Source organism: Oncorhynchus gorbuscha, linkage group LG10 (assembly GCF_021184085.1).
Source record: "Oncorhynchus gorbuscha isolate QuinsamMale2020 ecotype Even-year linkage group LG10, OgorEven_v1.0, whole genome shotgun sequence".
Lineage (NCBI taxonomy): Eukaryota > Metazoa > Chordata > Actinopteri > Salmoniformes > Salmonidae > Oncorhynchus > Oncorhynchus gorbuscha.
This window is the reverse complement of record NC_060182.1, coordinates 81,242,470-81,266,216: the sequence shown is the minus strand read 5'-3', so window position 1 is coordinate 81,266,216 and position 23,747 is coordinate 81,242,470. Positions and strand designations below refer to the sequence as shown.

Sequence of the window (23,747 nt, the reverse complement as noted above, 5' to 3'; positions counted from 1 at the left end):
GGATCCCCAATCATGGCCTCAGTCTTGTAAATCAGCTGTTTTACCCAGTACTAACTCCTCGGATCCCCAATCATGGCCTCAGTCTTGTAAATCAGCTGTTTTACCCAGTACTAAGAAATAAAGCAACGCAAGGCACACATTTTTAAAGTGGAAAACTCCTCGGATCCCCAATCATGGCCTCAGTCTTGTAAATCAGCTGTTTTACCCAGTTACTAACTCCTCAGATCCCCAATCATGGCCTCAGTCTTGTAAATCAGCTGTTTTACCCGGTACTAACTCCTCGGATCCCCAATCATGGCCTCAGTCTTGTATATCAGCTGTTTTACCCAGTACTAACTCCTCGGATCCCCAATCATGGCCTCAGTCTTGTAAATCAGCTGTTTTACCCAGTACTAACTCCTCGGATCCCCAATCATGGCCTCAGTCTTGTATATCAGCTGTTTTACCCAGTACTAACTCCTCGGATCCCCAATCATGGCCTCAGTCTTGTAAATCAGCTGTTTTACCCGGTACTAACTCCTCGGATCCCCAATCATGGCCTCAGTCTTGTAAATCAGCTGTTTTACCCGGTACTAACTCCTCGGATCCCCAATCATGGCCTCAGTCTTGTAAATCAGCTGTTTTACCAAGTACTAACTCCTCGGATCCCCAATCATGGCCTCAGTCTTGTAAATCAGCTGTTTTACCCGGTACTAACTCCTCGGATCCCCAATCATGGCCTCAGTCTTGTAAATCAGCTGTTTTACCCGGTACTAACTCCTCGGATCCCCAATCATGGCCTCAGTCTTGTAAATCAGCTGTTTTACCCGGTACTAACTCCTCGGATCCCAATCATGGCCTCAGTCTTGTAAATCAGCTGTTTTACCCAGTACTAACTCCTCGGATCCCCAATCATGGCCTCCCAGACGCATCTCCCATTTAATGTTCCACTTTTCCATTTATGATTTATAGTGTTTAGAAAAGAAATGATCAACAATGAAGGATGTTTGTACATTGTTTCAGGTGAATTGAATACAGAAAATGCATGTAATCAAATGGTTTCCAATAGATGAAGTTTATTTCTCAACATGTCTGTATATGTATTGTTAACCAGGCAGTCTAGCACTTTAACACTGATAGTATTCCACATCACAGAACACTTTTCCACTAAACACAAAGCATGTACACCATCATGACACGTCAAGGTTGGACAACGTATACATATAGACGGATGCCTGTTTCAACCTTGCTGTTGTTTCCCTTCTCTACATCTTTTGAACACCTAACTGGGGTAGCAGTGTTTCAACAAAAAAGGTCTAAGAAATAACAACAGCAAGGCACACATTTTTAAAGTGGAAAACCTTCCCCCGTAGTCGTACCCTGCCTTTATGTCTTAGGAATAAAAAAGGAAAATGGAAATAGTAGATAGATGCTGAATTTAAGTCAACAGTCATCATCAATCTCTTACTACACAACACTGTTCAGCTGTTTCCAACCTGGGACGTGTTGCATAGATAGACCTACTTGCATTTGGCTTTCTTTATGACATAGGTCCAACTTCCATTTCCTCCATCAGTTGAGTGCCAAAACAATCCCTCTTTTTCCCTCTGGCTTTCTCTTTCTTAACACAAGTTGCCATGGAGCTGGAACTCTCAGAACGCTCTGGAACTTTCAGCAGTGCTGTTCTGTCCAGACAGGATGGAACTAATCACCAAACAGCAGTTCTCAAAGTACTCGCCCACTCCATGTGTCCTCTTCAAATTTGACCTTACCTTCTACTGATGCAGCAAACAAGGAACACTTGTGTCCTGGGCTTATAACATCTGCAGCTGGTTCTACAGTACTGGTGAGATAGTGAGAAATGCCATACAAGCTGACAGAAGAAGTATGTGTCTGTGTGTGTTTGGTGAGGGTTTGGTGAAGGTTTGTATGGTTGGTGGCAGAGCAGTGAGGTAGCTCAGTTCCAGTCTGGGACGGATTGGAGGAGCAGAGGATGGTGCGGGTCACTGAGAGGTCAAAGGTCAGGGGTCAGCATTACAGTAGCCAGAAGAAAGAAGAGGAAGCTTGAGTAGCAGGCTAGAGAGAGCCATTGACCAGGGGAACAGGGGAGAGAGCCCAGGCCACAGGCCACTAGGATGGACAGGATGCACACAGACATGGACCATCCTCTCTCACAGCTGAGCCTTGGAGGTGGCTGAGGCTACACTCCCAGACAGTCTCTGTAAGACAAGAAGACAAAGATACATACAGTACATATGTCAGTAAAGTTACCATTATAAAATATCTGTTCTGGAGCTATTTTCACTTTTTTTTCTAATTTAGTAATGACCAGCTCACACAAACACTGCCAGTGATATATTACAATAGTACATCGTACTGTATATTCCCCAAAACACATATGAAGTGTGAATATTTGAAACATTTGTCCTCAATGTACGATGTTCAACAAACCACGCTGTGACGCAATACCTCTGTAGTACAGTCAACAACACTATTTACATTAGTCTCTAAACCACAGACCATGGTACAGAATGACTGATTCATTCAGCAGTGCTTCATGGTCTGTATTCACCATAGGACTAATTACACCTGTTCCACTTTTATAGTGGTGTGGCGTGCAGCGAGCTGAACAGGTGGGCCAGACGACATGGCAGTGGGTGGGTCAGATGCAGCTGTACATGACTACAGGGTGTACTAGTTGTGTTCGCTGAGGCTGGCATTGGACTGTATGGAGACAGTGGGGGAGAGGGGGGACAGGGGGGACTCACAGAGAGGAGACAGCAGAGTGTTTAGCCCCAGGGGTGCCCATGGGGGATGATATCCCCCATATAACTAATAACTAAATACACAGCCTAGTCCTCTTACAAACAGCCTACAGTATTTTAATGGCATGCAACTCTCCCTGCAGAAACAGTTGGTTCATACTATTGTAGCTGATACTGAGGAGTGGAGAAATATACCTCTGAGGTGATTGGCCTTTTGTAGCACACAATTATATATTATTGAGAAAAGGTCATTCTGCCTTTGTGGTGAGTGAGTTGTAGTTGTAGGCGAAATACCTACAAGTATTACAATTATTTTAGTAAGGCTAAATTCATTCTGTTTACAAGTATTTTAGTAAGGCTAAATTCATACTGTATTACAAGTATTTTAGTAAGGCTAAATTCATACTGTATTACAAGTATTTTAGTAAGGCCAATATTCATACTTTATTACACATATTTTAGTAAGGCTAAATTCATACTGTTTACAAGTATTTTAGTAAGGCTAAATTCATACTGTATTACAAGTATTTCAGTAAGGCTAAATTCATACTGTATTACAAGTATTTTAGTAAGGCCAATATTCATACTTTATTACACATATTTTAATAAGGCTAAATTCATACTTTATTACACATATTTTAATAAGGCTAAATTCATACTTTATTACACATATTTTAATAAGGCTAAATTCATACTGTACTACAAGTATTTTAGTAAGGTTAAATTCATACTGTACTACAATAATTGTAGTAAGTCTAAATGCCTACAAGTATTACACATATTTTAGTAAGGCAAAATTATTACTGTATAAAAAATAATTGTAGTAAGGCTAAATGCCTTAAAGTATTACAAGTATTTTAGTAAGGCTAAATTCATACAGAATTCAAATAATTGTGGTAAGGCTAAATGCCTACAAGTATTACAAGTATTTTAGGAAGGCTACATTCATACTGCACTACAATAATTGTAGTAAGGCTAAATGCTTACTGTATAAGAATGATTTTTGTGCTGACAGCAGTGATTACATGTGATTTTGTTCAAGGACTCTCAGCAGGGATTGGAATGAAACTGTGAAGTCATTGATGTATTCTTATTCTTAAGGATGACTGAGGCACTTGAATCATAACATTTCTTATTCTTAAGGATGACTGAGGCACTTGAATCATAACATTTCTTATTCTTAAGGATGACTGAGGCACTTGAATCATAACATTGTTTGACTACTCAACCCAAGGCTCTCATTCTTCCAGCAGTTTCTGATGAAGGTATGAAAGAGAGTAAGGAAAGGGTATAATGCAACGGCTAACCCCAGACGATACATATCCCCTATAAGATAATGCATAGTTTTCAAACCAATTTGCTGGTAAAGGACAACTTTGTGGAGAGTAGAGTTCCTGTAATTTGAATCATAACATTGTTTAACTACTAGACTGAGGCACTTGAATCATAACATTGTTTAACTACGAGACTGAGGCACTTGAATCATAACATTGTTTAACTACGAGACCGAGGCACTTGAATCATGACATTGTTTAACTACTAGACTGAGGCATTTGAATCATTACATTGTTTAACTACTAGACTGAGGCACTTGAATCATTACATTGTCTAACTACTAGACTAAGGCACTTGAATCATTACATTGTCTAACTACTAGACTGAGGCATTTGAATCATTACATTGTTTAACTACTAGACTGAGGCACTTGAATCATTACATTGTCTAACTACTAGACTAAGGCACTTGAATCATTACATTGTCTAACTACTAGACTGAGGCATTTGAATCATTACATTGTTTAACTACTAGACTGAGGCACTTGAATCATTACATTGTCTAACTACTAGACTAAGGCACTTAGTCATGAATGCCAGAAATACGCTGTTACAGTTGAAGTCAGAAGTTTACATACACCTTAGCCAAATACATTTAAAACTCAGTTTTTCACAATTCCTGACATTCCTGACAAATGCCCTGTCTTTGGTCAGTTAGGATCACCACTTTATTTTAAGAATATGAAATGTCAGAATAATAGTAGAGTGAATTATTTATTTCAGCTTTTATTTCTTTCATTACATTCCCAGTGGGTCAGAAGTTTACATACACTCAATTAGTATTTGGTAGCATTGCCTTTAAATAGTTTAACTTGGGTCAATCGTTTCGGGGAGCCTTCTACAAGTTTCCCACAATAAGTTGGGTGAATTTTGGCCCATTCCTCCTGACAGAGCTGGTGTAACCGAGTCAGGTTTGTAGGCCTCCTTGCTCTCACACGCTTTTTTAGCTCTGCCCACAGATTTTCTATAGGATTGAGGTCAGGGCTTTGTGATGGTCACTCCAATACCTTGACTTTGCTGTCCTTAAGCCACAACTTTGGAAGTATGCTTGGGGTCATTGTACATTTGGAAGACCCATTTGCAACCAAGCCTTAACTTCCTGACTGATGTCTTGAGATGTTGCTTCAATATATCCACATAATTTTTCTACCTCATGATGCCATCTATTTTGTGAAGTGCACCAGTCCCTCCTGCAGCAAAGCACCCCCACAACATGATGCTGCCATCCCCGTGCTTCACGGTTGGAATGGTGTTCTTTGTCTTGCAAGCCTCCCCCTTTTTTCCTCCAAAGGACATTTCTCCAAAAAGTACGATCTTTGTCCCCATGTGCAGTTGCAAACCATAGTCTGGCTTTTTTTTATGGCGGTTTTGGAGCAGTGGCTTCTTCCTTGCTGAGCAGCCTTTCAGGTTATGTCGATATAGGACTCGTATTACTGTGGATATAGATACTTTTCTACCTGTTTCCTCAAGCATCTTCACAAGGTCCTTTGCTGTTGTTCTGGGATTGATTTGCACTTTTTGCATCAAAGTACATTAATCTCTAGAAGACAGAACGCGTCTCCTTCCTGTGTGTTATGACGGCTGCGTGGTCCCATGGTGTTTAAACTTGCGTACTATTGTTTGTACAGATGAACGTGGTACCTTCAGGTGTTTGGAAATTCCTCCCAAGGATGAACCAGACTTGTGGAGGTCTACAAAAAAATTTGAGGTCAGTTCTTTTGATTTTCCCATGATGTCAAGCAAAGAAGTACTGGGTTTGAAGGTAGGCCTAGAAATACATCCACAGGTACACCTCCAATTGACTCAAATGATGTCAATTAGCCTATCAGAAGCTTCTAAAGCCATGACATAATTTTCTGGAATCTTTCCAAGCTGTTTAAAGGCACAGTCAACTTAGTGTATGTAAACTTCTGACCCACTGAAATTGTGACACAGTGAATTATAAGTGAAATAATCTGTCTGTAAACAATTGTTGGAAAACTTACTTGTGTCATGCACAAAGTAGATGTCCTAACCGATTTGCCAAAACTATAGTTTGTTAACAAGACATTTGTGGAGTGGTTGAAAAATGAGTTTTAATGACTCCAACCTAAATGTATGTAATCTTCCGACTTCAACTGTATGTCTCATCATTGAACATGTTCTGCAGACAGGGGTGAAAAGAAGAGAGTACTTTTTTTAAATGAATGGAAAAACTTATTTTGAATGTGCTTGCTGGCAGTATGGAATGAGGCGGAAAATGTGTTTGCAATCGAATGCTATGACGAGAGGGAGAAACCCTTTTGGCCATTTTCCCAGGTAAAGTACACAGCCCGAGAGCGTGTGTGTGCCCATGCATGTGTGTGTGGCGGTACTCATCATACTGTACGTACCCTGACCTGGGGCCTGGCAGTTCCAGTCTTTGAAGCAGATGAGTTGTCAGAGACAGGGCCACTACCCCAGGGGCGCAGGCCCCCGACCTCCCAACAACCTTGGACTGACCTTGGAGACTGTGGAGAGGAGAGAGTATAGAGAGGGGGAGAGAGAGAGAGAGAGAGAGAGAGAGAGAGAGAGAGAGAGAGAGAGAGAGAGAGAGAGAGAGAGAGAGAGAGAGAGATGGGAGGAGAGAGCGATAGAGAGAGGGAGAAATAGAGAGGTGGGAGAGAAAGAGAGAGAAAATAAATCAAACCACAAACCAAATTGTTGATGGTTTTATATTTTCTGTAGTCCTTTCTAATCAACTCTATTAGTTACAATATTTCTTTAGTTACAATGCATAGCTACAGGATATGAGGAAATAACATAGGGTCAGACTTAAAACAACAAGTAGCTAATGGAAAACAATTCCCTCTTCACTTTAAATTGTTGCTGAGAATTGTCTTAACAGCTTTGAAAATAATCTGTTTGTAAAGATCTGTCTATCAATTACATTTCCTGTCTGTAACAGAATCATTACATCTTCCACAGCTCACACTACCCCACCTTTTAGCTTCCTTTGTTGGATGTTTTTATAATTACGGCAGTTTACAAGGTAATAACTTAATTATTCACCAATTGACACAGCCAGATAACAGTGTGATAGAAGGTCAGGCATCAGGTTTCTGAAGAGAACAGCCAGAGAAGTGGCAACTTAGCATATGAAATAGAGCAACCTCTTAAAAGGACACAAACACATGGTAATTCAGTCATGAAATTAAATAATGGTTCTTCGCCGGGAATTCTTGCTTATGAATCATAATGTAATCTGACTGATTATGATTATTCTGTTCCGTAGACCTTAACATTCTAAATCGGAGGATGCTAGGCAAATCCCTCTTCCATCGACACTTCAGGGGAAGAAGAGGAGGAGGAGGGGATGAATGAAGAAGTGAATAAAAATATCTCCCCAATATTTAGTCACAGATATGAATATATAACAGGCTGAAATGCGCACCAGTCCCATTACGTGGAGATAGGTGGGTGGGTGTATAAAGGGTGTAATGTCTAACTCACCTGCTTCTGTTTATGAGTTGACTTGACTTCCTGAAGAGAGCTGTAGCCTTTCCTGACATTCTTCTGCTTCATCCACTGTGAAGTAGATCCTTTTTCATCCGAATCACACTTTCTCATTGGGGGACAGAGGCTGCCTTCCTCTTTTAAAGGATTTGTACTGGAGCAAGAGACTCTTATCTTCGTCATTACAGGGGAAATGTTAGATTCAAGCATTTCAGTATCTGCTAAACATTCAACAGTGTCTATCAGAGTTTCACATGGTAACGGATTAAGATAAGAAGCCTCATTATGGCACTGTAGCTGTCTCCCAGCTATACTTCCAGGAGAAATACCATGTTCTTCTTGGTATTCAATGCAGGCGGGCAGAGGCGCTTGGCACGGACTCTGGCTTTGGGCAGCGGGAGAGGGAGAGGAGGAGTAGTAGTCAATTAATTTGGGACTGTGCATCCTTTGCCTCTTGGTGACAGCCATGCTGTAGCGGAGAGGAGGTCCAAGGTACACTTTCTCAGGACAGGCCTCGAACAGCATCTCCTCGTCCCTGATGTCTGGGGTAGGCGACAGTAAAGGGGTGGTGCTCTTGCTGTCTCTACAGGCGCTAACCTCTCCACAGTCCGAGTCGTGGGAGGAGATAGACAGGTAGGAGTAGAAGTCTCCCTTGTGGAGGTGGATGGTCCGGTGGGAGTGCTCCAGGACTTTGTCCCTGATCTGGGCTCCAGTCTGGCCGGGTCGTTCTTTGTCCTCCGCCTGGCTCTCCTTGTTCTTCAGAGCCACAGAGGCCATGTTGATGATCTCCATCACAAAGTTGTGCACGTTCTCCTGGCTCTTTTGGTCCTGGCGTGGGGGCGCCTGGGGGTGGGGGTGGCTGCAGCAGGGATGGTCTGAGTTGGGGTCTGGGATGGGTTTGGCATCTCCAATGCTCTGCTGGGTGTGGACATCACAGAGGAATGAAGATAAGAGATTCTCCTGACTGCTGTTTCCAGAACAGGGTGGATTCTGCAGGGCGTGGTGGGAGCCACCGCGGTCCTCCAGTGGGGAGAGAGAGGAGGAGGAGTGGCTGGAGCTCTGGCAGGGGATTTCCCCTCTGAGCTGGCTCTCTAGAGAGGACTCCTTGGCCTGGAGCTGGGACAGCGTCTCACACGAGGATGGCTTGGTGGCAGTGGCCATTCCCATGCCCCTTAGCTGGTCCCCTCCATTCACCACTGACTCGTTCACATAACAGTTTTTGAAGGACTCCCCTTTCTTGGTGAAAAGGCTCCCCTCCTCTCGTAACAACTCATCATCCTCATCCTTCCCTTTGATGTGGGAGTTTTCCACATTCCCGTTCTCCATGTCATCTACAAACTGGCTGATATACCTCCGCGTGGCGTTCTTCCTGTTGGTGTTCACCACGTCAGGCAGTGTTCCAAGACACTCTTTCTTTACGTTGCTGTTGGTGTGGGACTCCAGGAGCCTCAGCGATGAGCGGTTTAGGAAGGAGCAGTGCTCGTTACCTACAGACAGCCTGTTGGTGCGGTCTTTGGATAGGGTGTCACACTGCAGCTCGTCCCCTAGAGGGTCATACCCTTGGTTCTTGTCCCTGCCAGACTGGGACTGCTGCTGGGAGCGGGATGGATTGTGGATCCAGTTGTGGAACTCGTTCTTCATGTACTCCATGCCTAGGCCTAAGGAGCCCTCCATGTTCTCCTCCTCGGAGGCGACTGACCTGTCCTCCTCCTCATCCTCCTTGATACCCAGCTCCTCTTCAGTCAGGGTCAGCGTGGAGCTAGACAGAAGGTCACTGTCCTCCTCCTCATCCTCCTTGATACCCAGCTCCTCTTCAGTCAATGTCAGCGTGGAGCTAGACAGAAGGTCACTGTCATCCTCATCATCTGTGCAGGCAGAGGTGCATGACACGTTGACCACCATGCTGATGCTGGCGTCTGCCTCGTCGTGACCCCCATGGCCTCCGTGGTGACCCCCTGGCTGGGCCCGGTGGTGGTTCTTCCTGAAGGAGGCGTTGGAGTCCAGCAGGTAGCAGCGGTTCCTCAGTACGGCTAGGTCCTCAGAGCCCACCGACGAGTCCTCTGTGCTGCTCAGCTCTGTCAGAGAAGCAGCCGAGCTCTCATTGACAGAGGAGGGGGAACCACCTCGGCCCCCTGAGAGGCACCCAGCATGCCCAGGCCCCCAAGATCCATACCCCACCCCAGGGTGGCACATGGAGCTGCTGCTCTGCAGAGTGATGTCAGAGATGCTGCGTGTCATCTTTAGGTCGGGTAGCGGGGTCTGGATGTTCTCCAGGCGTTTGAGGAGCTCCAGAGTCCTGCGGCTCAGTTCCCCTGTGGTGCCCAGGCCCAGCTCCCTCAAGCTGCCCTGGCTGCCTCCTTCTCCCTCGGCCTCCTCCCAGCTCTTACATGGAGCCAGCCAGCTCTCCAGAGACGTGGAGCGCTGCAGAGTGTCTTTGCCGGATGGAAATAGCTCCCCCACTGCATACAGGGACTCCAGGGAGGATCCTTGGGACAGATGGGGGATCTCTCTGTCTCTACGGCCCTTCACCCCTGTCACTCTTCTCTCATCTTCCTCCTTGGAGTCAGGGCTGATCAGAATCTCCACGTTGGACTCTCTCCCATGTCTCCTCCGGTTCTCTCCTCCTCCACCTCCCTCCTCTCCTCCTCCACCTCCCTCCTCTCCTCCTCCACCTCCCTCCTCTCCTCCTCCTCCACCTCCCTCCTCTCCTCCACCTCCCTCCTCTCCTCCTCCTCCACCTCCCTCCTCTCCTCCTCCTCCGCCTCCCTCCTCTCCTCCTCCTCCGCCTCCCTCCTCTCCTCCTCCTCCGCCTCTCTTCTTCTTCTCTGCTTTGCATCTGTTCTGGTCTTGATCTCTCAGCGCCATCACAGACACACAGTCCCCATACAGCGCTACCTTGTTGGCCCGCTCTAGGATCCTGTCAATGTCCTCGTCACACAACCTGTCCCCCTCGTCGTCATCTTCCCCAGGCGAGTTGACTTCTGGGGGGGGTCTGAGGTAGGTGCTGCCTCCACTCCATGGGTCATCTAGACAGACCACGGAGTTGGCAGTAGACTCTTTCTCGCCCTCACTGACTGTCCCGCTCTCGCTCTCTGATCTGCGTGCGGACCCCCCGCCGCGTCCCCCCTTCTTTCCCCCGTCAAACAGACCCCCTAGGAGGTCTGGCAGGGATTCCACAGATGAGAAGGAGGAGTCTTTGCTCAGGCTCTTCAGAAGAGGCTGCTTCCTCCCAGCTTTGACTGGAGAAGAGGTCTTGTGTACGGAGGGGTAGTGAGGCTGTCTGTAAAGCTGCACATTATGCAGGCTGTACACCTGATAGACACTGGGACGGTGAGAAGACAGAGGCGTCATTCTAGACGATTCGTTCAAGGACATCCCTCGCTGAGTGACACGCGGGCTCGACTCGGACATGTCATAGTCTAAACCAGTCCCAGGGGATCCAGGACCTGATTCACATTCAGCATTTTGTTTGTCATCAAATTCCTGTGGCTCCATGTACTCCACGATGGCCATGTCCATTTCATCCCACTCCCAGGAGTCTTCGGCTGGGCCGTGGAGGTCCATGAGACCAGCCTCTACGATGTTCCCCGGGACCTTCAGAGAGATAAATGGGAGAAGCTCAAATTTACCGGTTCAAAATCAATAAAAAAATAAAAAGCTGTTCCATTTTATTTTATACTAGGTTAATACTTTCAATGTTGGGGAGACAGCAAAGCATTGAATAGCACAATTCTCTAAAAAGTGCATTGTCTTAAAATGTGCTTAGACACAGACATTTTGCTAAGGAAGACACAATTCTACAAATTGCTTGGCATCTCATTAATATAAGAGAGAGGGCCTATTTATATGAACCATTTTTATCTTATTAATCTAATAAAGTGGTAAATCTAGCACTTTCTACATGGCACACCCTCTGTAAGGAATTTCTATTAGACTTCTGTTTATTCTCTTCTTGCTGATAAGGGAAATCCGAATGATTATAAGCTGGGGTTGCTAATGCAGGATAAAAACCTTCATCTGTGAATCAATAAGCCTTAGCTAACCTAGCTAACACTGAACTAAATTATGCACATAGGCCTATAGTATAGAATCAAATGGTCACAACAAAAGGAGCAGTAGCTAGCCAGTCTTATCAAGACCTTTACCTGATAACCAACTAATAAGACAAAGACAAGAACCCAGAAATCCACTTCCAGAAAGCAGAATAATTGCTTTTAAACATCATGTTTTCCATCCACCTCCTCGGCCTGGGACACGGAATGGTAAAAGATTCTCAAAATACCCCAATTGAAATCTTTTCTCATTTTCATAAATGGGGCATCTAGAGAAGGGACTAGTGCAGTCGTGACCACACTCCTTTTATCATCGAGCAAAGTGTTTCATTTCTAAACAAAGGGAATATGTTCCCCCTATTCAGGACATATCCCCCAGGTAAAACTGTACTTCAGTCTGCAAAGTCTACTTGTCTCTGCTGTACTGGAATGAATATAACAGAGTAGACAACCAGACAAACTTCAAAACCCGGCCGGCCTTTTTCCTCTTCCCCACATGCACCCGGTTCCACAGTAGCACGTTGCAGTCCCCCCAGGAATGCAGACCAGAGGACAGAGAGAGAGTGAGAGCGAATGAGAGAATATGTCCATCTGATCTACATAAGGGATGTGTGGTGGTGTTGGTGGTGGGGATTTCACTACAGATTTAATGGTGATTCCACCTGTTCTCCACATTACACAAACACACTGAAGGAAACAGAGGTACTTTACAGTAATAAACCCCTTTTAAACAAGTCTCTTCTGTGATTTTTGGAGCTGAGCCTTTACGCATTGATGATCAAAAGGGGGGTTGTGTACAGAATAGTCTGAAGCTGCCAGACATCACACTGCCTGTGTACCAATTTAACCCACATTTCCCATATAGTGCTCTATATAGGGCTAGGGGGGAAAAAAATGTGCACCCCTTGGGGTTCCCAGTACCGAGTTTGGGAACACTGCCCTACATAGTGCACTACTTTTGACCAGGGCCTATGGGGAATAGGGTGCCATTTGGGAACACTGCCCTACATAGTGCACTACTTTTGACCAGGGCCTATGGGGAATAGGGTGCCATTTGGGAACACTGCCCTACATAGTGCACTACTTTTGACCAGGGCCTATGGGGAATAGGGTGCCATTTGGGACGTATAGCTCACATATCCCGGTGTACTACAGCCACTTTCCCTGCAGTATACCTCACTATTATTAATCCATTCTAGTTACAGTGCAAAACATTTCCTTCTCTGTTGCTGGCCTAAATAACTTACCCCTGGACAGCTCACTTTGAGAGGAATAATATCACTCATAAATAACTCGTTCTAGAGTTGGGGAGCTTCAGTTCACGACATAAACGTAACCTTCATGACTGAAACAGAATGTATAGCTGGCTAGTTGCTAGTACATAAATGTACAGAGTGTATCCACGTGACCAGCTGTACCTACGTGGTCAATTCTGCAGTTAAGTGAAAAAACCAGGAGACACCCAGGTCTCTTGAGGAGTGGTCAACCATCCCTGGAATAGGAGTCTTTACAGTCAGACCTGTATGAGCTCTGCCATGCAGGGCCAGGCTGAGTCACCTGGTCTGAGTGCAGGTATATGTTACGTACAATTGCTTCAGAAAGTATTCAGACCCCTTAATATATTCCACATTTTGTTACATTACAGCCTTATTCTAAAATGGATTAAATATTTCAAACAGAAATACCTTATCTACATAAGTATTCAGGCCCTTTGCTATGAGACTCGAAATTGAGCTCAGGAGCAACCTGTTTCCACTGATCATCCTTGAGATGTTTCTACAACTTGATTGGAGTCCACTTGCGGAAAATTAAATTGATTGATTTGGAAAGGCACACACCTGTCTATATAAGGTCCCACAGTTGACAGTGCATGTCAGAGCAAAAACAAAAGCTATGAGGTCAAAGGAATTATCCGTAGAACTCCAAGACAGGCTACTAAAGTACTCTCAGACCATGGGGAACAAGATTCTCTGGTCTGATGAAACCAATATGGAACTCTTTGGCCTGAATGCCAGGTGTCACGTCTGGAGGAAACCTGGCACCATACCTACGGTGAAGCATGGTGGTTAATCCAGTTTAGAATAAGGCTGAAACGTAGCAAAATGTGGAAAAAGTCAAGGGGTCTGAATACTTTCTGAATGCACTTTATATTGCAAATTCCAACCTCTTCCCATATTGTGTCAGGTCAGTATCTTAATAGCATTTGAACCATATGGGGTGCAAGCAGGGTGTGAGGTCTCACCTGATCTGTCCCCAGGGCCCGCCGGAGGCGGGTCTGCCACTGCAGCACCTGCATAACGATGGCCTCCCAGCGCCGCTCCAGGTTGACGGTCAGCAACTGCAGCTGTAGGGCCTGTTGCTCTGAGTCTGGACCGCTCTGCTGCTCCTGCTCCTCCTGCAGCCGCTGGGACAGCCTCAGTAACGAGGACACGCCCTTGCGCCTCCCACACACCTCCAGACACAGAGACTGGAGAAGGGAGGGGGTGGAGAGGAGAGAGGAGGGGGTTGAGAGGAGTGAGGAGGGGTGGAGAGGAGAGAGGAGGGGGTGGAGGAGGAGAGAGGAGGGGGGTGGTGTGATTTTAACATGTGCATTTTATTATTCTTTTCCCTACTGCTTCTACTGCTGCTGTTTAGATGTGTCTTAATGCAACCCAGAACCAAACTGCGTCTCAAATGACACAAATATTCCCATGGGCCCTGGTCAAAACTAGTGCAGTAAATAGGGAAGAGGGGGCCATGTGAGACACAAACATGGCCTCTCTGTTTCTCTCCATAGCCACACGGGAGATCAGGGACTACCCTCACTCCCCCCCCTGACTACCCTCACTCCCTCCCTGACTACCCTCCTGACTACCCTCACTACCCCCCTGACTACCCTCACAACCTCCCTGACTACCCTCACTCCCCCTGACTACCCTCAATCCCCCCTGACTACCCTCACTCCCTCCCTGACTACCCTCCTGACTACCCTCACTACCCCCTGACTACCCTCACAACCTCCCTGACTACCTTCACTCCCTCCCTGACTACCCTCCTGACTACCCTCACTACCCCCTGACTACCCTCACAACCTCCCTGACTACCCTCACTCCCCCTGACTGCCCTCACAACTCCCCTGACTACCCTCACTCCCCCCTGACCTCCCTCACAACCTCCCTGACTAACCTCACTACCCCCCGACTACCCTTACCACCCCCTACCCCCACTACTCCCCTGACTACCCTCACTACTCCCCTGACTACCCTCACTAGCCCCTGACTACCCTTACTACTCCCCTGACTACCCTCACTACCCCCAGACTACCCTTACTACTCCCCTACCCTCACTACTCCCCCGACTACCCTCACTACTCCCCTGACTACCCTCATTACTCCCCTGACTACCCTCATTACTCCCCTGACTACCCTCACTACTCCCCTGACTACCCTTACTAGCCCCTGACTACCCTCACTACACCCCTGACTACCCTCACTACACCCCTGACTACCCTCACTACACCCCTGACTACCCTCACTACACCTACCCTCACTACACCCCTGACTACCCTACTCCCCTGACTACCCTCACTACTCCCCTGACTGCCCTCACTACCCCCGACGACCCTTACTACCCCCTTGACTACCCTCACTACCCCAGACTACCCTCACTACTCCCCCGACTACCCTCACTACTCCCCCTGACTACCCTCATTACTCCCCTGACTACCCTCATTACTCCCCTGACTACCCTCACTACTCCCCCGACTACCCTCACTACTCCCCTGACTACCCTCATTACTCCCCTGACTACCCTCATTACTCCCCTGACTACCCTCACTACTCCCCTGACTACCCTCACTACTCCCCTGACTACCCTTACTAGCCCCTGACTACCCTCACTACACCCCTGACTACCCTCACTACTCCCCCGACTACCCTCACTACTCCCCTGACTACCCTCATTACTCCCCTGACTACCCTCATTACTCCCCTGACTACCCTCACTACTCCCCTGACTACCCTCACTACTCCCCTGACTACCCTTACTAGCCCCTGACTACCCTCACTACACCCCTGACTACCCTCACTACACCCCTGACTACCCTCACTACACCCCTGACTACCCTCACTACACCCCTGACTACCCTTACTACTCCCCTGACTACCCTCACTACTCCCCTGACTGCCCTCACTACCCCCCGACTACCCTCACTACCCCCTGACTACCCTCACAACCTCCCTGACTACCCTCACTCCCCCTGACTGCCCTCACAACTCATCCTGACTACCCTCACTCCCCCTGACCTCCCTCACAACCTCCCTGACTAACCTCACTACCCCCCGACTACCCTTACCACCCCCTACCCCCACTACTCCCCTGACTACCCTCACTACTCCCCTGACTACCCTCACTAGCCCCTGACTACCCTTACTACTCCCCTGACTACCCTCACTACCCCCAGACTACCCTTACTACTCCCCTACCCTCACTACTCCCCCGACTACCCTCACTACTCCCCTGACTACCCTCATTACTCCCCTGACTACCCTCATTACTCCCCTGACTACCCTCACTACTCCACTGACTACCCTCACTACTCCCCTGACTACCCTTACTAGCCCCTGACTACCCTCACTACACCCCTGACTACCCTCACTACACCCCTGACTACCCTCACTACACCCCTGACTACCCTCACTACAACCCTGACTACCCTCACTACACCCCTGACTACCCTTACTACTCCCCTGACTACCCTCACTACTCCCCTGACTGCCCTCACTACCCCCCGACTACCCTTACTACTCCCCTGACTACCCTCACTACTCCCTGGACTACCCTCACTACTCCCCTGACTACCCTCACTACTCCCCTGACTACCCTCACTACTCCCCTGACTACCCTCACTACTCCCCTGACTGCCCTCACTACCCCCCGACGACCCTTACTACTCCCTTGACTACCCTCACTACCCCAGACTACCCTCACTACTCCTCAGACTACCCTCACTACTCCCCTGACTACCCTCACTACTCCCCTGACTACCCTCACTACACCCCTGACTACCCTTACTACTCCCCTGACTACCCTCACTACTCCCCTGACTGCCCTCACTACCCCCCGACTACCCTTACTACTCCCCTGGCTACCCTCACTACCTCCCTACTACCCTTACTACTCCCCTGACTACCCTCACTACTCCCCTGACTACCCTCACTGCTCCCCTGACTACCCTCACTACTCCCTGGACTACCCTCACTACTCCCCGGACTACCCTCACTAGCCCCTGACTACCCTCACTACTCCCCTGACTACCCTCACTACACCCCTGACTACCTTCACTACTCCCCTGACTACCCTCACTACTCCCCTGACTACCCTCACTACTCCCCCGACTACCCTTACTACTCCCCTGACTACCCTCACTACTCCCCTGACTACCCTCACTACCTCCCTACTACCCTTACTACCCCTCTACCCTCACTACTCCCTTGACTACCCTCACTGCCCCTGACTACCCTCACTACCCCCTGACTACCCTTACTACTCCCCTACCCTCACTACTCCCCTGACTACCCTCACTAGCCCCTGACTACCCTCACTAGCCCCTGACTACCCTCACTAGCCCCTGACTACCCTCACTAGCCCCTGACTACCCTCACTCCCCCTACCCTCACTACTCCCCTGACTACCCTCACTAGCCCCTGACTACCCTCATTAGCCCCTGACTACCCTCAATGCCCCTGACTACCCTCACTACCCCCCGACTACCCTTACCACCCCCTACCCTCACTACTACCCTGACTACCCCCGACTACCCTGACTACCCCCGACTACCCTCACTACCCCCGACTACCCTCACTACCCCCCTACCCTCACTACTACCCTGACTACCCTCACTACTCCCCTGACTACCCTCACTACCCCTGCACCCCTGATGAGGTTTCCACAACAATATGCCGTGTCAGGAGCATATAAATCAGGCTCCTAAGCCCTTTTACGCCTGTCATAAAGAGAAGAAATATTCAACATTAAAAGGGCAAAGCTTCCGCTGTAGACTGCCTTAACTTTAATACTCTAGCTGCTGCAGCTTGTGGTGGTGTGATGTCATCATGGAACCTGAACTGCCACAACCAGAACACATACTAACACTTTCTTAAACAGGGAGACACCGGTGTGTGTGTGTGTGTGTGTGTGTGTGTGTGTGTGTGTGTGTGTGTGTGTGTGTGTGTGTGTGTGTGTGTGTGTGTGTGTGTGTGTGTGTGTGTGTGTGTGTGTGTGTGTGTGTGTGTGTGTGTGTGTGTGTGTGTGTGTGTGTGTGTGTGTGTGTGTGGCCCAGGCCATGACCCCCCCTTTTTAAATATGCAGCAATGATAGCGACTGGAGAACCAGAGCTCCTTTCTGTCTGTGTGCAAAAGGACATAATCATTGGGAGAACAATTTATGTAAATCCTGCTCGCTCTGCAAAGCATTCTCTTACATTAACTTTACATTTTACAATAAATATTAAACACTATTACATTTAAATTGTATTTTTCTCAGCAGTTTCCATCCTGTTTTAGCATATATTTACAGCCCTCCCTGGGCTTTTTAAACAGGTAATGTGATTGCAAAATGCAATGACTGTTCTGAGACAAAGGGCGATGGTTGTTGTCAGTGATAAAGTTATCCTGTACAATGTGCCATAGTTTTAGGTTTAGAGAGTCAGTGGCCCCTCGACAACAGACAGATGACTGAACAATACATACATATACACTACATGACCTGTTCGTCGAACATCTCATTCCAAAATCATGGGCATTAATATGGAGTTGGTACCCCTGCTGCAACAACAGCCTCCACTCTTCTGGGAAGTCTTTCCTCTCGATGTTGGAACATTGCTGCGGGGACTCAGCCACAAGAGCATTAATTAGGTCAGGCACTGATGTTGGGCGATTAGGCCTGGCACGCAGTCGGCGTTCAAATTCATCCCAAAGGTGTTCGATGGGGTTGAGGTCAGGGATCTGTGCAGGCCAGTCCAGTTCTTTCACACCGACCTCAACAAACCATTTCTGTATGGACTTTGCTTTGTGCACGGGGGCATTGTCATGCTGAAACAGGAAAGGGCATTCCCCAAACTGTTGACACAATGTTGGAAGCACAGAATCATCTATAATGTCATTGTATGCGGTCGCGCTAAGATTTCCCTTCACTGGAACTAAGGGGCCTAGCCTCAACCATGAAAAACAGCCCCAGACTATTTTTCCTCCACCACCAAACTTGGCACATTCGGTCAGGTAGCATTCGTCTGTTGGATTGCCAGATGGTAAAGCGTGATTCATCCCTCCAGAGAATGTTTCCACTGCTCCAGAGTCCAATAGCAGCAAGCTTTACACCACTTCAGCCGACGCTTGGAATTGCGCATGGTGATCTTAGGCCTGTGTGTGGCTTTTTGGTTATCAAAACCCATTTCATGAAGCTCCCGACGAACAGTTTTCGTGCTGACACTGCTTCAAAAGGCAGTTTAGAACTCAGTAGTGAATGTTGAAACCTAGGACAGGCAAATTTTTATGCGCTATGCACTTCAGTACTCGGTGGTCCCGTTCTGTGAGCTTGTGTGGCTTACCACTTTGCGGCTGAGCCGTTGTTGCTCCTAGCCTTTTCCACGTCACAATACCAACACTTACAGTTGACCGGGGCAGATCTAACAGGGCAGAAATCTGATGAACTGACTGATTAGAAAAGTGGCATCCTATGACGGTGCGATGTTGAAAGTCACTGAGCTCTTCAGTAATGCCATTTTACTGCCAATGTTTGTCTATAGAGATTGCATGGCTGTGTGCTCCATTTTATACACCTGTCATTAACGGGTGTGGCTGAAATAGCCAAATCCTCTAATTTGAAGGGGTGTCCACATACCTTTGTATATATAGGATAGGCTGGAACCCTAAATTTGCACCCATATTCCTATATATTCCTATTTTTGACCAGAGCTCTATAGACCCTTGTCAAAATTACTGCACTATTGTATATAAAGAATATTTTGCCATTTGGGACAAAGTCATATTGTAGGTACACTGAGATGCACTCAGATAGATTCAGATTATAACATACACCCTCAGCCACAATACAGGGTCATTGCAATGGGTAAAAGTACTAGCTCCTATCACAGGCGGCTGGTGGCACCTTAATTGGGGAGCATGGGCTGGAACGGTATAAATGGAATGCTATCAAACAAGTGGTTTCCATGTGTTTGCTACCATTTCATTTACTCCATTCCAGTCATTATTATGAGCTGCCCTCCCCTCAGCAGCCTCCTGTGGTACCTGTAGGTAGGCTATGTCAAGCCAAGTAAAGGCAACTCATGTCAATATCAGCCACTACTGCTCTACATTGTTAGACTAAAGAGCTAATAACTAGGGCCAATAGCATCATGCTAAATAAATGGGCATTGTTGGACTAAAGAGCTAAAAACTAGGGCCAATAGCATCATGCTAAATAAATGGGCATTGTTAGACTAAAGAGCTAAAAACTAGGGCCAATAGCATCATGCTAAATAAATGGCATTGTTAGACTAAAGAGCTAAAAACTAGGGCCAATAGCATCATGCTAAATAAATGGGCATTGTTAGACTAAAGAGCTAAAAACTAGGGCCAATAGCATCATGCTAAATAAATGGGCATTGTTAGACTAAAGAGCTAAAAACTAGGGCCAATAGCATCATGCTAAATAAATGGGCATTGTTAGACTAAAGAGCTAAAAACTAGGGCCAATAGCATCATGCTTAAATGGGCATTGCAATATCGAGATTTTTACATTTTCAGACTCCCTCCTCACAAATCCTCCGGCCTCATTCTTTCTGCATTACTGGGTTTCATAAACTGATTTCTCCTCCCCATTGAGTCTTAGCCTTATTGACACAGAGGCTAGGGGTATAGTCTGCCAATATTTGCTAAAAAGCTTTTCCAAATACATGGAGCACTGGTGGAGTGGCCTGCTTTCCCGCTGTATGCAGAGAGAGAACCATACAATGAGTCCATTTCAGGCAGAGCGTCAGGAAGGGCTACCCGTCAGCACTGCTGAGAACCTGGCGTCTCTCCAAGATGCTCTATTGTCCCTATCCTGATATCAGAAACCCCCAACAAAAAAAGACAACAAATCCGAGCCATCTCTCAACTGAACTGAATTGTCCAGCCCACATAGCTGCAGGAAGTAGGGGTGCTGAGTGTGCTCTAGCACCCCCTAAAAATATACATCCATCTACATTTATCAGGTGCTTTTTAATAAAGGAATCTCAGGATTCTGGTAATATGCAATGTGGGTCGGCCCGGCAACTCAATCTAGAGGCTGTTAGAGGAGACTATATATGTGTTCTATCACCGTATCACCGTGTTCTATCACTGTGTTCTATCACCGTATCACCGCGTTCTATCACCGTATCACCGTGTTCTATCACTGTCTTCTATCACCGTGTTCTATCACCGTATCACCGTGTTCTATCACTGTGTTCTATCACTGTGTTCTATCACCGTATCACTGTGTTCTATCACTGTGTTCTATCACCGTATCACCGTGTTCTATCACCGTATCACTGTGTTCTATCACTGTGTTCTATCACCGTATCACTGTGTTCTAACACCATATCACTGTGTTCTATCACCGTGTTCTATCACCGTATCACCGTGTTCTATCACTGTGTTCTATCACCGTATCCTATCACAGTGTTTTATCACTGTGTTCTATCACTGTGTTCTATCACCGTATCCTATCACCGTGTTCTATCACTGTGTTCTATCACCGTATCACCGTGTTCTATCACTGTGTTCTATCACCGTATCCTATCACCGTGTTTTATCAAAGGCCTGATCAAATCAAATTGTATTTGTCACATGCACTGAATGCAACACACACCACGAATACAACCCTTAACCAACAAGGCAGTTTTAAGAAAATATAGTTTAGAAAATATTTACTAAATAAACTAAAGTAAAAAATATTATCTTTGCATATACCCATTCACATCCCCCATATCACAATTTGTGCCACCCATAAATGACAACCTACATGCCAATTATAGACTATATATTGTGTTCCCTACAGAGAAGAGCAGAAGCTCTGAACTATCCGTTCAGAACCCAGGCCTACCTACCTACATGTTACAGAAAACATGCTCTTTTATTATTTCTCCAGTAGGCTTCCTGAAGGGGAAAGTCTCCACCTCTATGTTAAAGATAATAAAACAAAAACACTATAGTAAATAATACAGTAACATCTGCAAAAACACTACAATAAATACTACGGTATACTACAGTCCGCAAAAACACTACATTCATTACTATAGTATATACTACAGTTTTCTTTTGCTATTGTATTGATACTATAGTTAACTGTAAAGACTAGAGTAAATACTACAGTATACTAAATCTGCAAAAATACTACAGTGAATACTACAGTAAAGTCAGCAAAAACATTACAGTGAATACTATAGTATTTATATCATATATCATTTTTTCATGTGGGAGAGCATGAACAGTAATTACAGTAATCCCAGGCAAATAACAGCACAGTGAAATAGAGACCTAAGTATCTGTCTCGATTCATCCTCTTTCCATACAGTAAAAACAGGTGTACAGTAAGATTTATGTTACATTTCCCAAAATGCAATCCACTTGAAGTGTCAGAGAGAAATACTACTCCATGATATGACATTATAAAAATGAAAGAGACCTGAAAATATGTTACAGCCAGACTAGTGGAGACATTGTGTTCTCTTGTCGTTTTGATCAGAGTGTACGTCGCAGAATGGATGTTATTGTTCTGGAACAGATCAATACTCCTCCTTATCTCCTTTATTTCGTTAATCTGTTCATCTGTCCATTTTTAATAAAGTGGACAAGATGGAGACGCCAAGGATGAACTAGAAGCCCTCCAGTAGAAAGTACCAGAAATGGGGATTTAACTCTGACAGTGACCCAGTGGATATTCAATCAATTACCATTAATTACAAATCTCAGTTTAATTCCATTTGTTGATTAAGTCAATTAAAATCACAAGCACTTGTTATCGCAAATGAGTGTAATGAATTCTTGTTCCCACACACATATTCCCATAGCTCAGACTCAGTGCCTCCAGCTCCATTTGTTTCTGTCACTTACAACTTCTAACGTTCATCCCTCCTCTTCTCTCTCTCTCCATCCATCTCTATCCATCTCTCTCTCTCTCTATCCATCTCTCTCTCTGTCTTTCTCTTTCTCTTTCTCTTTCTCTTTCTCTTTCTCTTTCTCTCTCTCTCTCTATCCATCTCTCTCTCTCTCTCTCTCTCTCTCTCTCTCTCTCTCTCTCTCTCTCTCTCTCTCTCTCTCTCTCTCTCTCTCTCTCTCTCTCTATCAGTCTCTCTCTCTCTCTCTCTCTCTCTCTCTCTCTATCAGTCTCTCTCTCTGTCTTTCTCTTTCTCTCTCTCTATTCAGTCTCTCTCTGTCTTTCTCTCTCTCTCTATCCATCTCTCTCTCTGTCTTTTTCTCTCTCTCTATCAGTCTCTCTCTCTGTCTTTCTCTATCAGTCTCTCTCTCTCTTTCTCTTTCTCTCTCTCTATCAGTCTCTCTCTATCAGTCTCTCTCTGTCTTTCTCTCTCTATCCATCTCTCTCTCTCTCTCTATCCATCTCTCTCTGTCTTTCTCTATCCATCTCTCTCTGTCTTTCTCTATCCATCTCTCTCTGTCTTTCTCTATCCATCTCTCTCTGTCTTTCTCTATCCATCTCTCTCTGTCTTTCTCTATCAGTCTCTCTCTCTTTCTCTATCAGTCTCTCTATCAGTCTCTCTCTCTTTCTCTATCAGTCTCTCTCTCTCTCTCTCTCTCTCTCTCTCTCTCTCTCTCTCTCTCTCTCTCTCTCTCTCTCTCTCTCTCTCTCTCTCTCTCTCTCTCTCTCTCTCTCTCTCTCTCTCTCTCTCTCTCTCTCTCTCTCTCTCTCTCTCTCTCTCAAACAACTCACACAACATTAGGAAGACACCTGGGTGTCTGTCAGGGAATTAGCTCGGGTAATAGACTGATAGTTAGGGGGGAGGGGTGTATAACGTAATTTAAAAATCCTAACTAAATGCCCCCCTGTTGATTCCTATCTGTTTTGACATAAATTGTTGGCTAAAAGCTACACTAATACATCATTGGAACATTCATTATGTAAGT

At 46.1% G+C, this 23,747-nt stretch overlaps 1 protein-coding gene across 1 annotated transcript in view; it reads right to left on the bottom strand.

Moving 5' to 3' along the window:
* Window positions 1-1,035: 1,035 nt before the first annotated feature.
* Window positions 1,036-23,747, bottom strand: part of akap6 (A kinase (PRKA) anchor protein 6) — a 313,910-nt gene continuing 291,198 nt past the window's right edge. The window contains exons 12-16 of the mRNA XM_046367705.1: window positions 13,847-14,071; window positions 10,363-11,146; window positions 7,550-10,182; window positions 6,451-6,567; window positions 1,036-2,198 (exon numbers count right to left, since the gene is read on the bottom strand). Of these exons, the coding sequence (XP_046223661.1) occupies window positions 2,151-2,198; window positions 6,451-6,567; window positions 7,550-10,182; window positions 10,363-11,146; window positions 13,847-14,071 (3,807 nt within the window). The 3' untranslated portion in view covers window positions 1,036-2,150. The remainder of the gene's footprint in view (window positions 2,199-6,450; window positions 6,568-7,549; window positions 10,183-10,362; window positions 11,147-13,846; window positions 14,072-23,747) is intronic.